This window comes from Canis lupus, chromosome 2 (assembly GCF_011100685.1).
Source record: "Canis lupus familiaris isolate Mischka breed German Shepherd chromosome 2, alternate assembly UU_Cfam_GSD_1.0, whole genome shotgun sequence".
Lineage (NCBI taxonomy): Eukaryota > Metazoa > Chordata > Mammalia > Carnivora > Canidae > Canis > Canis lupus.
The window spans coordinates 81,261,639-81,277,207 of record NC_049223.1 but is presented as its reverse complement, the minus strand read 5'-3'; the positions used below and the strand labels follow the sequence as shown (position 1 = coordinate 81,277,207).

At 46.5% G+C, this 15,569-nt stretch overlaps 1 protein-coding gene and 3 long non-coding RNA genes across 6 annotated transcripts in view; 3 read left to right on the top strand and 1 right to left on the bottom strand.

The window, feature by feature from the left end:
* The window catches only part of LOC102152513, a 25,943-nt gene extending 22,448 nt beyond the window's left edge, over nt 1–3,495 (top strand). The window contains exon 3 of the long non-coding RNA XR_005356143.1: nt 2,260–3,495. This is a non-coding gene — a long non-coding RNA (uncharacterized LOC102152513). The remainder of the gene's footprint in view (nt 1–2,259) is intronic.
* LOC111093913 overlaps nt 1–15,569 on the bottom strand; it is a 20,508-nt gene extending 4,939 nt beyond the window's left edge. Inside the window, exon 1 of the long non-coding RNA XR_005356146.1 lies at nt 15,428–15,569. This is a non-coding gene — a long non-coding RNA (uncharacterized LOC111093913). The remainder of the gene's footprint in view (nt 1–15,427) is intronic.
* On the top strand, nt 5,483–13,976 carry LOC106558374. The gene is made up of 3 exons (XR_005356142.1): nt 5,483–5,699; nt 12,521–12,568; nt 13,659–13,976. It is a non-coding gene; the product is annotated as an uncharacterized LOC106558374 (long non-coding RNA).
* The window catches only part of SPEN (spen family transcriptional repressor), a 94,571-nt gene continuing 94,298 nt past the window's right edge, over nt 15,297–15,569 (top strand). For 2 of the 3 annotated variants that reach the window (XM_038531893.1, XM_038531892.1), the window contains exon 1: nt 15,297–15,470. In XM_038531893.1, coding sequence (XP_038387821.1) covers nt 15,388–15,470 — 83 coding nt within the window. In that variant the 5' untranslated portion in view covers nt 15,297–15,387. The remainder of the gene's footprint in view (nt 15,471–15,569) is intronic. The other variant, XM_038531894.1, reaches the window with a different exon arrangement.

Here is a 15,569-nt window from a genome sequence, read left to right as displayed (position 1 = left end):
CGGCCTCCCCTTCACCTCTTGGCAGCATTCCACAGGCGATCACATTGATCACTCCCTCCTCCTTCAGTTTCTTCCTCTCACTTCCAGGACACTGCTCTCTCTGGGATTTCCTCCTCCCTAACTGGTTTGTTCCTTCTCAGAGGCTTTGCAAGTTCCTGACTTCTGAGACCTCATAAGTGTCAGAGTGCCCCGGGGCTTTCCTGGTTCCTTTTCCTGATTATTCTCTTGGTGAGGTCATCCAGTTTCAGACTTTAAATTCCATTCATATGCTGATAACTCCCAAACTCTCCTTCCCAGTCTTGTCTCACTGGCTGTCTCTCTGTTTCACACACACATATATACGATGGATCTCATAAATAATACATAAAAATATAGATCTTCAGAACTTCTTTCTGAACTCGAGATTCACATCCAACAGCCTACCTAATGTCTCCATCTGAATACCTAATACCTCAAACTGAACATACGTAAAACTGAGCTCTAAATATTCCTTTATAAAACTGTGCCTAGGGTTTGGCAGGGGTGCCTGGGTGGCTCAGGTCAGGATCCCAGGGGTCCTGGGATTGAGCCCCGAGTCAGGCTCCCTGCTCAGCGGGGAGCCTGCTTCTTCCTCTGCCTGCAGCTCCCCCTGCTTGGTCTCTCTCCACACCTCTGGCAAATATATTAAAAAAACAAGCCTCCCCTCCCCCACAAAAAACAAAACAAAACCCTGTTCTAGCCAGTGTTGATTTCAGTCTATTTCAGTTGATTACAACTCAACCTTTTTAGTTGCTTAGGTCAAAAACCTCAGGTTTATCTTTGATTTCTCTTATCAACTCTATGATCAATACATCAGCAAGGCCTTTTGGATTAACCTTCAAAATAGATCCATGGGCAGCGCCAGCGGCTCAGCCAGTGGAGCCTGCTTCTCCCCCTGCCCGTGTCTCTGCCTCTCTGTTTCTCATGAATACATAAAATCTTAAAAAAAAAATCTAAAAAAAAAAAATATATATATATCCAGGATCCCTTAGGCAGTGAAGCCATCCCCCATCTTTCTTTTGGGTTACTCAGCCTCCTCTTGGACTCCTGCTTCTATCCTTGTCTCTTCTCTCTCTCCCACCACACCCCTGTACCTCTGTCCCCAAACCAGTTAAGTTTCATGAGAACAGCAATCTGTTTTCTTCAGTGACATATCCTAAATACTTGGCACAAAGTTGATTATTAAATAAAATAATAAAGATCCTGACTTTTTAGAAGACTTCTTGATGTGTTTGTTTATATAAGCCATTTGTGTATTTATTTATTTTAAAGATTTTATTTATTCATGAGAGACAAGAGAGGCAGAGACACAGGGAGAGGGAGAAGCAGGCTCCCTGCAGGGAGCCCCATGTGGGACTGGATCCTGGGTCTCCAGTGTCATACCCTGGGCCGAAGGCGGGGCTAAACCGCTGAGCCACCCGGGCTGCCCTATATAAGCCCTTTAAATGATGCCGATGGATCCCTGGGTGGCCCAGCGGTTTGGCGCCTGCCTTTGGCCCGGGGCGCGATCCTGGAGACCCAGGATCGAATCCCACATCGGGCTCCCGGTGCATGGAGCCTGCTTCTCCCTCTGCCTATGTCTCTGCCTCTCTCTCTCTCTCTGTGACTATCATAAATAAATAAAAAAAAATTAAAATTAAAAAAAAATAAATGATGCCGAAATGAGAAATCAATAGGTTCCTATAATCTGCACAATTATCAGGATAGAATCTAGTTATAGGAATGACTATTTGTACTCTGGCAAGACAAATGTTGGGTTGTTCCAGGAGTCTTATTTTCATAGACGTGTTTCTATTTTTTTAAGAAACATACTATTGGCTGCAAAGATTTGTTCTTTGAACTCCAGTACTTCTGAAGTGCTGAATTTCTGAGTTTTGCCTCAAAAGGGAAGACTATTACAGCATGTGGGAGTGCTTCATTGCTGCCAAAAATATTTTGAAGAACTTCCCATATTACTAAAGTCTCTAAAAGAGCTCATTTATCCTTACCAGGAAAAGGTTATTACGGTTATTGTTTTAAATTCCCTCCTATGCTAGAATTTGGCATGAAAAAGCTGTCCTTTCCTGGAACAATGGCTAGAGATCTTCAGCATTTCTACATTGCTTAGAAAAGCTGCACACGATCTTCACCAAATGCCAAAAAAATAAGCCCAAGAGGCCTAGCACATACCGCTTAGACTCTGCCCTGGCTAAGGATCTTTGTATAATTAAAGGGTCTAGTTAACATCCAATCTCTCTCTAGGAACACAAAGTGGTACAAATGAATTCAGCAGCACAGTTGAAAAAGAAAAACTACGGGAACAATGGATTGGCGATGGTGGAATTCTCTCGTCCTGCAGGATTTGACAAAATGAAACCAGTCCTAGACTACATACAAAGCATATTTATTCCAAGGACAGATCATGAGATTGTTGTAATTCAGGATCTGTTTATTTGAACATGGCTCTCTGCACGTTTAAAGTCCACCTGTTTAATACTGTTCGGGCTTTCTGGCTTAGCAAGCTGGAAAATGTTTTGAGGCTAACATAAAGATGGGAGAGGAGTTTCCTGAATTTCTGTTCAACTGTTTTTGCGAACCCATGCCATTGGTCCTAAGGGAGAGGTGAACAGCACAAAATACCACCCACTCTAAAGAAAATACAAACTGAAAATATTTTGTGCAAAAAAAAAAAAAAAAACAAAGGATGTGCTTTTAGCTTAGTATTTTTTTTTTCTTTTAGCTTAGTATTAAGTGTAACAGTTAAAGGTGTGAAATAAGAACATGCTTTGTAAATAAAAAAACAAATTCTAGGAATTAGAATTAGGTGGAACACCTACATCTGTACAAAGTGAATTGTGCAATCATTTTCTAAATTTCAACTGTCTGGTTCGTAAAGGCATAACGTGTTGTCTGTGTTATTAGGATAATCTGTCCTAATTCCCAATAAAATGAATGGCTTCATAGTGCTTAATCTTGGCCGTGAAGGCAAAAAATGTAATAGCATTTCAAAAACAATGATTTTCGTTAAGATCTCAATGTCAAAAAAAATGTACAATATTGTGCTTCATATTGAGATGGGAGCATGAAAATTTAAAATTCCACGCAGTGCTTTTGCTCCTACTGAAACGAAGACAAAATTTGGGATCTAACAGCCACTCCTCGGATGTTTCTTTCATCTGGAAGCCATCAAATCCTGATCTGTTCCCTTGACAATCCCATATATTTTTTTTTAAAAACTTTTCATCCTGTCATTATGAGCTTAACTCCCTATCACTGAAACAAATAACCAACCCCCTGTAATTCCTACACAGTAAGGGGTGTCGGGCGTGAAACCCTACTGTGGCTGCAACACCCAAAGACTAGAGCCAGAGAAGGGTTGGCTCGGTTAGGAACTCCTGCTGCCGCGAAGAAAAACAAAACTTAAAACCACCACCACCACCACCACCACCACCATTCAACAAAAATACCTTGCACAAAAAAAAAAAAAAAAAAAAAAAAGGCAAGGCTGGAGGACAAAGACGGCAGCCTCACTCTCGAATTTCCTGGCTTTGTTGACTCAAGCCGCAAAAGTGAACATTAAAATGCCAACACTCGCGTTAAATATTCCCTTGAAATCTCGGAAGACAAAGGCTCTTTCAAGTTTCGAAGAGGACACTGGAAGGCACGTTTTAGGGAGTCAATTTTCTATTTACACACTCAGGGGGAGCTTTAGAAGAGTTAAATGGAAGAGGTTCTGGGCAGACAGAAATAATACATCCCCGTCTATTGTTCCAGTTTATGGCTCGGATGGAAATAATGGGCCGTAAAACCTATCAGAAACCAGTTGCGCAGTGCGTGCCTCGCGGCCAGCCAATGAGCGGCAACGCCTCGGTTCTCCTACTGGTGACAGCACTTCAAAGACACTTTTAAAAAGAAAAAAAAAAAAAAAAAAAAAATTTTTTTTTGTTCTCTTTTTCCCGAACCCGACCTCTCGGCTGCGCGGGTGCAGGAGGCACGCCCCGTGGGCCTCTCCCCCCCGCTGCCGAGGCTCGGCTCCCCTCGGCGCGCAGGGCTCCAGGGAGCGCCTTCACCTCCGCGGGGGGTGGGGGTGGGGGTGAGGGGCCCCGGGCAGCCGGGAATCGGGACCGGGCGCCCCCCCACGCCCCTCCCCTGCGGCCGGTCGGGGTCACACGCGGCGCACGCGCGGCTCCGGGGCGGCGGCGCCCGAGCCCAGAGGCCAAGAACAAAGGGGACGCGCTCGCCTTCGCGGCTGGGGCGAGGGGGCGAGGGGGCGGGGCACGGCGGGGGCGGGGCACCGGGCGTGGCCACCCCTGGAGTCGTCGCCGGCCCCGCCCCCCGCCGGCCTCGGCGGCGCGCGCCCCTCCCCCAACGCCCCGCGAAATGGCGGCCGCGTTACAAAATGGCGGCCGCGCCAGGCCACGAGCGGAGCAATAAAAGGCGCCGTGGGCCCTTCCCCCCCCCCCGCCGCCACAGCTCCGGCGACCCTCCACGCCGCTTCTCGAGCCCGCAGACGGGGCGGGGCCCCGCGGCCGGAGGCCGACTTCAGGGGGCAAAGGCCGACGGAGCCGAGCGGCGCGGGGAGGGAGCGGCCGCCCCCTGGGGCGTCCAAGCCCGCAGCGTGAAGTGGGACGGGGCGGGGGGGTCAAAGGACACGGGGCCGGGAGCCCCAGGTCGGCGGGCGCTGCAGCCGGAGGAGGCGCGGGCGGCGCCGGGCGGGGTCGGCTCTCCCTCCACGCAGGCCTCCAGTGAGCCGGGCAGGTCTTCCGGGGCCTCGGAGGGCGCGGCGGCTGCGGTCCCCGTGAGGTCCCGGCGCTCCTGGGCTCCGCTCCGGACGTTCCGCTTTCTTTCTCTCAGAAAGCGCTCGCTTCTCTGCGCGCCCCATCCCCCAGCTTCCCTCGGGCTCCGTCTTTCCAGAAACTTCTCAGGGAAACATCTTACCCACCAACAAAAAAAAAAAAAAAAAAAAAAAAAAAGGGGGTCGCGGGCTCAGCCCCCGCCCCGCCTCCCTCCCGGAGCGTGCGCGCCGGATTGGGCGGCGAGTCCGGCGCGCGCGTGTGCAAGTGTGAGAGGGGGGCGTGCGCGCGCGGCGGGGCGGGGCGGGGCGCGGCGCTCTCACGAGGAGGGAGCGGGGTTTCCTCCCCTCCCCCACGCCCCGTGGCTGCGCAGGCGCGTTGGGGCCTCGGCGGGGGGAGGGGCAGGGCCTCGGCGGTCGCCCCGTTGCTCCGCGCGCTTGCGCACTAGGGCGTCTCCGCCGGCAAAGTGCGTCTGGGCGTCTCGGGCGCGCCCTCCTTCCTCCCGTTTCCTCAGCTCCCCCTCGGGCGCCGCCGCAGCCCCTGGAGGGGTGTCCTCGACCCCGTTCCCCCCCCCGCCCCGTGCCCAGGGGCTGAGGTCGCGCCGTGCCCGGTCGGCCTCCTTCCAGCCCCGCGTGCGCCATGTTGGGTCGGGCGCCCGCGGCGCGGCGGCGGCGCTTTCTCCGACGGAGGGGGGAGGGGGGCGGGGGAGGGGAGGTGGCGGGGCTGCGCGTCGTGCTCGCCAAGCGAGAATAATAGAGGTGTCCTTTCTTTGGAACGCTGCCCCGGGTCGCCGAGGCGGGCTGCCCTGGGTGCGCGGCCGCGGACAAACAAAGGGCCCCGGCGCGGCAGCTCCTTGTCCCGGGCTGCGCGGAGTGGTAACCATGGCAACGGCCTTTGCTCTTTCTCAAGGTGCCTTTGGTTTTATTTTCCTTTTCCTCTTTCCTTAGGAGCGTGGGGGAGATGACGGCCGGGGTTGTGGGTTCTTAAAAAAAAAAAAAAAAAAAAGGCCACCGCCTCCCCACCCCCCACCTCTTTTTATCTGGCCGTGGGATCCACTTCCGTGCAAGCCCGTGTCTGAAATCCAGCAGGTTGAGGTTAAGGAGGGTTCCCTCGGCGGGTCGCGGAGGTCGGCCACGTCTCCAGCCCCAGCTTTGTTTCCTTGCCGCCCCCCCCCGCCCCCCTTCCTTTTGAAGGACCTTCGTTTCCCGGGGGGGCGGGGCGGGGCGGGGGGAGGCACTGCCTTCCTGCATTGGTTCAGCGCGTAATGCGGCTTCAGAGCCTTGCAGACGGAAGGTTGAAAAGAGGGAGCAGGTCCGCGAACAAGGCTCCTCGGGGGCCCCCAAAGACGGACGTGGCACTTGCAACTTGACATCTTAGGGTCGCGAGCCGCACTTCTTGGCTCTGAAGTCGTTGGGCGGCGTGTTCCGCTGCCCCGCAGGTGCGGGCGCACCAGTGACCGCGCAGAGGCCGAGGTCAGGGCGGGTCAAGGCTCTGGGCGGAGCCACGCAGTGGGCCCTAAGGAAGGGAGAGCTTTCTTCCCGGTGGGAATTTTGAGGTGGTGCCAGATTCCTAACAGGAACTCGTAGTATATAAAAAGCTGTTGAACAGGCTGTTGAAGCGCTAGCAAGTAATAGAATTCTCCTCCTGCCAGCGAGACGATATTTTGAAGCTTGGAAACGACCAGATCAGCTGTCCCTTGAATGGGCAGGATTTTGGTTAGACGTTCTGTCCTAACAAAGTAGGGTTAATGAGTCTTTAAAGTCAGAAGTCAGAGTCCATAAAGTAAGGATAGCACCACTAAGTAAGGGGAAGAAAATTTTGTTACGTTTTATAATTAAAAAAAATTTTTTTAAGGAAATTCTACATCCAGAGTAGGGCTCGAACTCACAACTCCAAGATCAAGGGTCTCATACAACTTCAACGTGGATGGAACTGGAGGGTATTATGCTGAGTGAAGTAAGTCAATCGGAGAAGGACAAACATTATATGTTCCTATTCATTTGGGGAATATAAATAATAGTGAAAGGGAATATAAGGGAAGGGAGAAGAAATGTGTGGGAAATATCAGAAAGGGAGACAGAACATAAAGACTCCTAACTCTGGGAAACGAACAAGGGGTGGTAGAAGGGGGGGAGGAGGGTGGGGGGTGGGGGTGAATGGGTGACAGGCACTGGGGGTTATTCTGTATGTTGGTAAATTGAACACCAATAAAAAATTAATTTAAAAAAAAGGGTCTCATACACTACCCACTTAGCCAGCCAGGCATGCCACATCTTTTTAAATTATTTATTATTTTTAAAAGATTTTATTTATTCATGAGAGACACAGAGAGAGAGAGGCAGAGAGACAACACAGGCAGAGGGAGAAGCAGGTTCCATGCAGGGAGCCCCATGTGGGACCCGACCCCGGGATCACACCCTGGGCCCAAGGCAGGCACTAAACCGCTCAGCCACCCAGGGATCCCCCGCCACATATTTTTTTTTGAACCTATTCATTTATTTGTATGTTTTATAATTTTAAATAGGCATAAAAACAAAGTTTTTAGATGGAGTCTAATAATTAGAGTCTCTGGAAACTGATCTTGATGGTACAATATATTTAAGCTGAAAATTGTGAAAGACAAGAGTAACCCGATTTGAAGCCACTTTTCCGAGTGTTTTAAGTGAAAGGTTTATGCTTGTGTGTGCTTCAATTATCTGGAAAACACAGATCCCTTTTATTAGTTCATCCCACTATGCCCCTTCACCAGCTAACAGTATACGGTGAGATCATTGGTTATGACTCTTAATGGTTCTGTTTTCTTAGAAAAGTCATTTTAAGTTAATCTACCATCCTCCAAGAGAGTTAGCCTGAGGAATTCTTTTTTTTTTCCCCAGCCAAAGTATCTTCCAAATAAAAGTATAAGCAGTGTTTCTCATGACTTTTGTAGTATATGGCCTGAAAAAGTTCAATGAGCTCCTCTGTCAAAATACTGAAATTTAACTTTTTAAAGCCTTAAAAATAATCCCATCATTTAATTCAGAAAGGAATCATGTCTTATATAGTCTTCAAATAGTATGGTTTTATTTTAGGCCAAAAGGTTTTAGGTGTCTTAATTGTGGAATATTATATAAAATTAGCAATCATTACCATCCTGAAGATTACTGAGGTAGTGATGTGATTTAAAGAGGTATTACTATTAAATAACAATAATTGAATTAAAATGGACGTAGTTTTATTTATTTTTAAATTTTTATTTATTTATGATAGTCACACAGAGAGAGAGAGGCAGAGACATAGGCAGAGGGAGAAGCAGGCTCCATGCACCGGGAGCCCGATGTGGGATTCCATCCAGGGTCTCCAGGATCGTGCCCTGGGCCAAAGGCAGGCGCTAAGACGCTGCGCCACCCAGGGATCCCAAAAAGGACATAGTTTTAAAAACATTTCAAAGGAGTACCTTAATAAGTTTTTTTTTAAGATTTTATTTATTAATGAGAGAGAGAGAGAGAAGCAGGCTCCATGCAGGAAGCCCAATGTGGGACTTGATCCTGGGACTGCCCGATCACGCCCTCAGCCTAAGGCAGATGCTGAGCCACCCAGTCGTCCCCATAAATAAGTTTTTAAATTTTTTTCTACTTCAAACTAGAGCAGGGAGCTTAAAACCCTAAGTATGCTGAAAATTTCAATACATATGTAACAAGTTACTAAACGCATTTTATTTGGTGGTATTATTTTTGAGATTCCATCAAGTATGCTTTATCTTCTCTGAATTAATCAATAGCCTTATTTATTTCCATTCTGCTTACTTCCTGGTGTTTAAAAGTTCCAATCTCCTATGCATAGAGTGATTTGGTTAATGTATATCACTGCTAGTGAAGAGGTTAAATTTTTTCTCACATGAGGATCAACAATAGAGGTTTAAAAGGTTGAGTGAAATCTCCAAATTAACATAGTGAATAATAACATTTTGTTCACCTGGGACCCCTTAACATAAATATGTTGATTTAGTATAGTCCAACATCAACATTTCAGAGAACTTAAAGTAACCCAGAGACTGACTTCCAAAAGTGTTTTTATTATCTTTTTCTAATTATAAATGCAATATATGTTAATCAAAGGAAATTATAATTGAAAAGTGTTTTAGGGGGACGCCCCAGGGGGCTCAGTGGTTTAGCACCTGCCTTTGGCCCCCGGGCGTGATCCTGGAGTTCCAGGATCATATTCCCGAATCAGGCTCCCTGCATGGAGCCTGCTTTTTCCCTCTGCCTGTGTCTCTCCCTCTGCCTCTCTCTCTGTGTCTCTCAGGAATAAACAAATAAAATATTTTAAAAAATATAAAGTTTTTATTCATCTAAGATTTTAATTTAAAAAAGTTTTTATTCATCTATATTTCCTAAAAAACTTTTTTTTTTTTTAAAGGATTTTACTTCTTTATTCATGAGAGAGACACAGGCAGAGGGAGAAGCAGGCTCCTTGCAGGGAGCCAGATGTGGGACTGGATCCCGGGACTCCAGGATCACGCCCTGGGCTGAAGGCGGCACAAAACCACTGAGCCACCCGGGCTGCCCTGAATAAAAACTTTAAAAAATTTTTAAATCTCAGGTGAGGTAGGTGGGGGCAATAGGTGAAATAGGTGAAGGGGATTAAGAGGACACTTATGATGAGCGCTCAGTAATGTATATAGCATTGCTGAATCACTATATTGTACACTTGAAACTACACGGCACGTTAACTTTATGGAAAGAAAAAAATTAAATTCTACCACATAGTCAAAGCTGTGATTAATGTATTTGCAAATATCCTTCCAGTCCATTTTTCCCAATTCCATAAACATTAATAAATTATATTCATAATTCTGAATATTAGGTGCATTAGCAGTGTTTCCTCATAGAGCAACTTTCCAAGGAAATGGTAAAAACATAAGAATGGATTTTTTTTTTTTTTAAAGAAAATGTCAGCCATTGCATTCATTTCTGGAATACTAAAAACAATGTGGGATAAATTATTTAGCTTACTTAGAGTTTGAACAGTAAAGGAGATTATGAGATGTTAGCTTGCTGAAAGTATGATTTAGAGGACTAGCTGGCTAATGTTCAATTGATTGAAGTTCTGATAATTTATGTATATGTAATTCCACCAGACTGGGTCTGCTATATCAAAATAAATCTGTTAATGGACTGGTCTCTCTTTCACCAGTTGACCCTCAAAACTACAATATGTCAAACGCTTTTTGAGGATAATATAGCTGTGTTGTCAGTTTTATTTTCTACTGTTTTGAGAAAAACTGATTCTAATAATAGAAGGAATTTGTATTGTCAAGTTGTCAAGTAGGCTTTGATCATTTTAGAGCTAGTTAATTTATTTTTATTTGATGCCTTTAGGAACAAATGCTTATATTTTAAGTATATGTTTTGTCATGAAATAGCTTAATTTTAATAGCTTAGGACTAAATTTGTAACCAAATTATTGTTAAATTCCTGGTAATGATTCTGTCCTCCTGTTTAAATGTTGATATTAATTTATCTGCTCTATTGGCTAGGTTAGCATTCAAAGCCTGAGTTTGAGGCTCAGATGCTTTCCCCAACTGGGCTTCCATTACGCATGACTGAACTCTTTGAGCACGTCTAGCATGCTAAATACAGGAGCTCCTCACAGTGTGAAAATAAGACCTGATTAAAAACACATCTAGTTTAATTCCTCGTTGCAAATGGCTCTGCTTTTAATGTTATCTTTCTGAATTATCATTAATACTCAAATGAGGAAATTCACTTCACCATCCATTTATCATAGATGAAAGCAGAGATCACACCCTACTTTTGATCTTTTTCAATGAGCATCAATTATTAATTGTTAAAATAAATTTAAAAATCAGAATAACAGAGTGGGTTGCCTTGCTGTTGAAAACATACAAAGATAAATGCTGATGAAGAAATTCTGCCTTTGTAAATATTTGTACCAAAGACAGAAGTAGAGAAAAGCTTTCCCAGTGTTTCCTGATACATTGCCAATAAAAATGAAAGGCACTGAAAAAATCAGACACTTGATTTGGGAGTGTGCAATGGGCATGTACTTACCAGTTTTGTTGTTATTAAGAACTTTGGAATAGAAAAAGCAAAAATGAACAAAGAACTATGTACTTAATATGCGATCACTGCATTTTGATTGGACTATAGGACCTATATAGGCTTTAACCCTGAAAATTGGGACGCCTGGATGGTTTGGTGGTTGAGCGCCTCCCTTCCACCCAGGGCATGATCCTGGAGTCCTGGGATCGAATCCTCCGTCGGGCTCCCTGCATGGAGCCTGCTTCTCCCTCTGCCTGTGTCTCTGCCTCTCTCTGTCTCTCATTATAAATAAATACAATCTTAAAAAAAAAAAAAAACCCTGAAAATTGATAATGATATGTTCTTAATTTCAACTGATGCTTAGTTTTGACATTAATATGAAATTAGTGGTCAACTTAATAGTATTCATGATATTTTTGTGGTGTGTTACTTCCAAGTCCTTTTACATACATCATCTTTTCTGATCCTTCTAGCAACCTTTTTTGGTAGAGAAAGCAGATTATTTCATTTTGCATATAGGGATATTGAGACTTTCAGGATTTAATTGCTATGGCTCGTTCATTATAGACAGTGACAAAATTGGAATTGGAATTTTTGATTCTTAACCCAGGACTATTTCTGTTATATATAATGTCTCTCATTATATCATCAGTGTTGTGTTTTTCTAGTATAATATGAAGCTCATGGTCATGTAGCATTTGTTATGCTGAAAGAATCAGTAAGGAACATGGACAGTACTTTTAACCTGCCACTCTTAAGTTTAATAAAGATAAAATTCCTACTTGGATCACTCGTTTGAACCTATCATCTAAATGTGAGCTATTTTTCCTTTAAATGAATCTGTTCAATTGAAATTCGTGTCATATTTTTTTCTTTTGGCATCATAGGAGCACATTAAGAATTTAAGCAGATAAAAATTAAAATGTTGTTTTACTATTGAATTACCCATTTAGGCTGATGTCTGTTGACATTTTAAAAACCCGAGAAACTAAAATGATTGCTTTGGTTGCTAGTTTTGGTGCCAGTTATTTTGACTAACACTTCAAGAGAATCTGAGTATAAGATGCTATCAAATGATGTTTGGTGGGATTTTGCTAGCCTTTATATTGTTGGAGAGACTGTTTCTTGGATGTTTGGTGAATCTCTGGCAAGATGAGAAATGATACCGTTAAGTTGACATTTGCTTCTAATCTTTTTGACATTCTATGATCTCTAAAGGTCTTTGGGAGAACTTTGACTCAACTGCTTAACGATTTGTGTGTTGGTAATTTTCCACCAGGTTTCTCCTCCACTACTTCCCAAAGGTGGGGGGACTTAAAGGTATTTGTAAAGTATTCGTAAATAACTGCCCATTTCAAATTAACTTACAGAAATTAAGTATCTACTCTGCTTTTTACATGGAAAATCAGCACTGTTGTTACAAGACCTTTAGACTAACCTAAGAGAACTAGTTCAAAAAAATTTTTAGGTGGTAAACATGTTGCTTTAACTTTTACTTAATGTCCCCTCATTCTTGTGCCATTGAAGAACGCATTCGAAAAAATATCTTAATTGCTTCTTATTTTGTTCTAGTTTATTCTTTTGTTGTTCTGTGGGAGTCCTAGATGGATGCAAAATACCGTATTCAATAATTAACTAATGTAATGATTTTGCTTCTAAAAGGCTCCTCCCCCCCCTTTTTTTCAGCCCTTTGATTTGTCTTCAACATGATTTTGACTGAAGTCTGCATGGAAGGTGAGATATGCCCTTTCCTTCTGTAATTGCAAGATGCTATTGTGAATCATCCTCTTTGTCAGTTGCCCGTCTTAATGCAACTGAGCTGAATCTCTTCTTCTTCATGATCGCACTTTGGTCTTTCCCAAGAGATTTCAGCTAATTCAGAGCCTATGAAATTTTAAATGAGTAATTTACATCCTATTTTAAAATGTGTTTCAAATTGTGGTTGCTTATATTGAAATGCATGGTTCATGGAAAAATGCATGTCATTTCAACACCAACTGCGGTGGTATAGGCAGAACTATATAGTTCATGAGTTTAGGTTAATAGTGTGCTCTTGACACTCCTTACGTGATAGTTGTGACAAAAAATGGCCAAATGTAAATGGCCAATCCTGCATCTGAATGTGGGATTTTTAATTTAATTAATTATTATTATTATTATTATTATTATTATTTTTTACTGAGTAGTCAATTCCACAATATTTTTAAGAACACAAATCTCCATTTCACTTAATGACTGACTTGCAATGAAGACAAGATTAACCTCTGGGGTGGCACTAAATACCTTAACTAAATTATCAATGAGTGCCAATATTGTAGTGGGGCTTTTCAGTTTCTAGATTTTCTTGACCACCTCCTTCTGTTTCTCTTACTGAAGTTAAGCCAGTTAAATTACCTGGCTCGGAATCTAGAAGTTTTAGAAGTAATTTGTCAAAATTCCAAAAATCATTTCAAATGGGTGGTAAGGTTAGCACCTCAGCTAGCTGATCTTGTACTGTAATTGTTGCAACTGTGTAAGGCAGGGGCTTGCTTAGCTTCCTCAATGTCCTGAGAGGAGGGAGGAGAGATTATCTCAATTGATCAAGTTTATTTGGTATGGGCGATTAAACCAAATACAAGAAAAGTTGATGTGACTCTCAGCCAGACACCATCATTAAGAAACTCACATTAGGACTATGTGGTGAAAAAACAACAAAAAAACCGACTTGGAGCATTACTGTCTGTGGCACCTAAGAAACTAATTATGCACCGGTGACCCCAGGTACTAGTGCCGTTGATTGTGATGACCAGATTTCCTTTTCTTTATTTTATTTTATTTTTTTAAGATTTTATTCATTCATTCATGAGAGACACAGAGAGAGGGTCCGAGACACAGGCAGAGGGAGAAGCAGGCTCCACGCAGGGAGCCCGACGCGGGACTCAATTCTGGGATTCCAGGATCACGCCCTGAGCCGAAGGCAGGCGCTAAACCGCTGAACCACCCAGGCGCATCCGGATGACCACATTTCCACTTCAAAATAGCATAGTTTGGTGATAAGGAGACAGTGAATGAGACCACATATTTAAAATGTGGTGTGTACATGAAGCACCGCACTTTTGATATTTTATTTCTGTACTTAATAAAGAATGGAAAAGAAAATTGAGTGGCTGACTATTCTAAACGATTCCGTTTTCCTGGACTCAATTGTCTTAATTTTGTGGGTTTTCTCTGGGGTTCTGTTAATGGGTATTTTATTAAATAACTTATTTATTTGACAGAGAGAGAGGAGCACAGACAAGCGGGGGGGGGGGGGATGGCAGAGGGAGAGAGAGAAAGCAGGCCCCCGCAGCGCAGGGAGCCCCCCGCGGCGCCGAATACCCCACCCGGGATCCTGGCCTGAGCGGAAGGCGGATGCTTAGCCAACGAGCCGCCCAGGCGCCCCTAACTGGCCTTTATACACAAGCTCAGGTGTGGTCTTTAAAGGTCCTCAGGCCTGGGAAGGCCAGAGAGGTCTGATCCGTTCCTATGCTTAGATATTAAATCATAGTAAATCTCCGTGTAAATCCCTTTTTTTTTTTTTTAACACTATCACACGTGTGGCCGTCGCAGTTCACTCGTATTCCCGGCGTACCATAAGGATCAGCTAGGATATCTTGCAAAAACATTTCGCAAGGTCCTCTATAAAGTACAGTTGCTTAACGTTACAAGCTAATGATCTTGGGAGGGACGGGTTTCTGAGGCCGTCGCTGCTCCGCGGGGCGGCGGAGGGCGGCCTAGTTGACACTTTCCCAAGCGGGCGGGGATCCAAGCGCCCGGAAGCGGGCAGAAGCCGACAGGGGGCAGGAGACGCGGCTGCCCCCCGGACGGGCCCCGGCCGCCGCTCCGACGCGCAGCCCTCTCAGGGCCAGCCGCCTTTCTCCTTTCTTCCCGCGGGCCGGCGGCTCCCGGGACCCGGGCCCGAGCGGCGGGAGGCCGCCCCCGCCCGCCCAGCGCCGCAGGTCTGACTGCGCGCCCGCCCCGCGGCCGGCTCCCTGCGCGGCAGCGCGCGTGCGCCTCAGGCCCGGGCGCGCGAGCGTCGCTTCCAGGCCCCGCGTTCCTCCCTCCCCCGCGCGCCTGCGCGCCGGCTGGGAGGAACTCGGCGTCTCGGCCGCGGCGGGCGGGCGGACGCGCGCGTGCCCGCGGCGAGGGAGGCGGGCCGCGCGCGCCGGTGGGAAGCGTCCGGCTGCCACAGCGCCAGCTCCGTCGTAGCCGCGGCCGCCCGGGTCCCGCTCGCCCCTCCTCCCCGCTCCCCCGCCCGCCGCCGCCCGGGCGCATGCGCCGCCGGAGCGCGAGGGTCGGCTTCGGGTGTGTGGTGGCGGCAGAGCGGAGCTGCGAGGCCCGAGAGTCAGAACCTGGGGGAGAGGGATGGTCTCTGCACGGGGGGGAGCCGGAGGAGCCGCCGCCGCTGCCGACGCCACCGCCGCAGCCGCCGCCGCCGCCGCCTCGGCCTCGGCGCCCGCCTCCCGGCGCTGACGGGCTCGTACGAAGCCGGCGAGGGAGAACCCGCACCAGCGGCCGCCGGCGCACCGCCCAGCATGGTCCGGGAAACCAGGCACCTCTGGGTGGGCAACTTACCGGAGAATGTGCGGGAAGAGAAGATCATCGAGCATTTCAAACGGTGAGTGACACGCGGCGCTGGGCCGCGCTCTCTCCGCGGGCGCTGCTGCCCGCCCGGCCCGTTGCCGGCCCCTCCCCGTGCGCGGAACTGCTGAGGGGA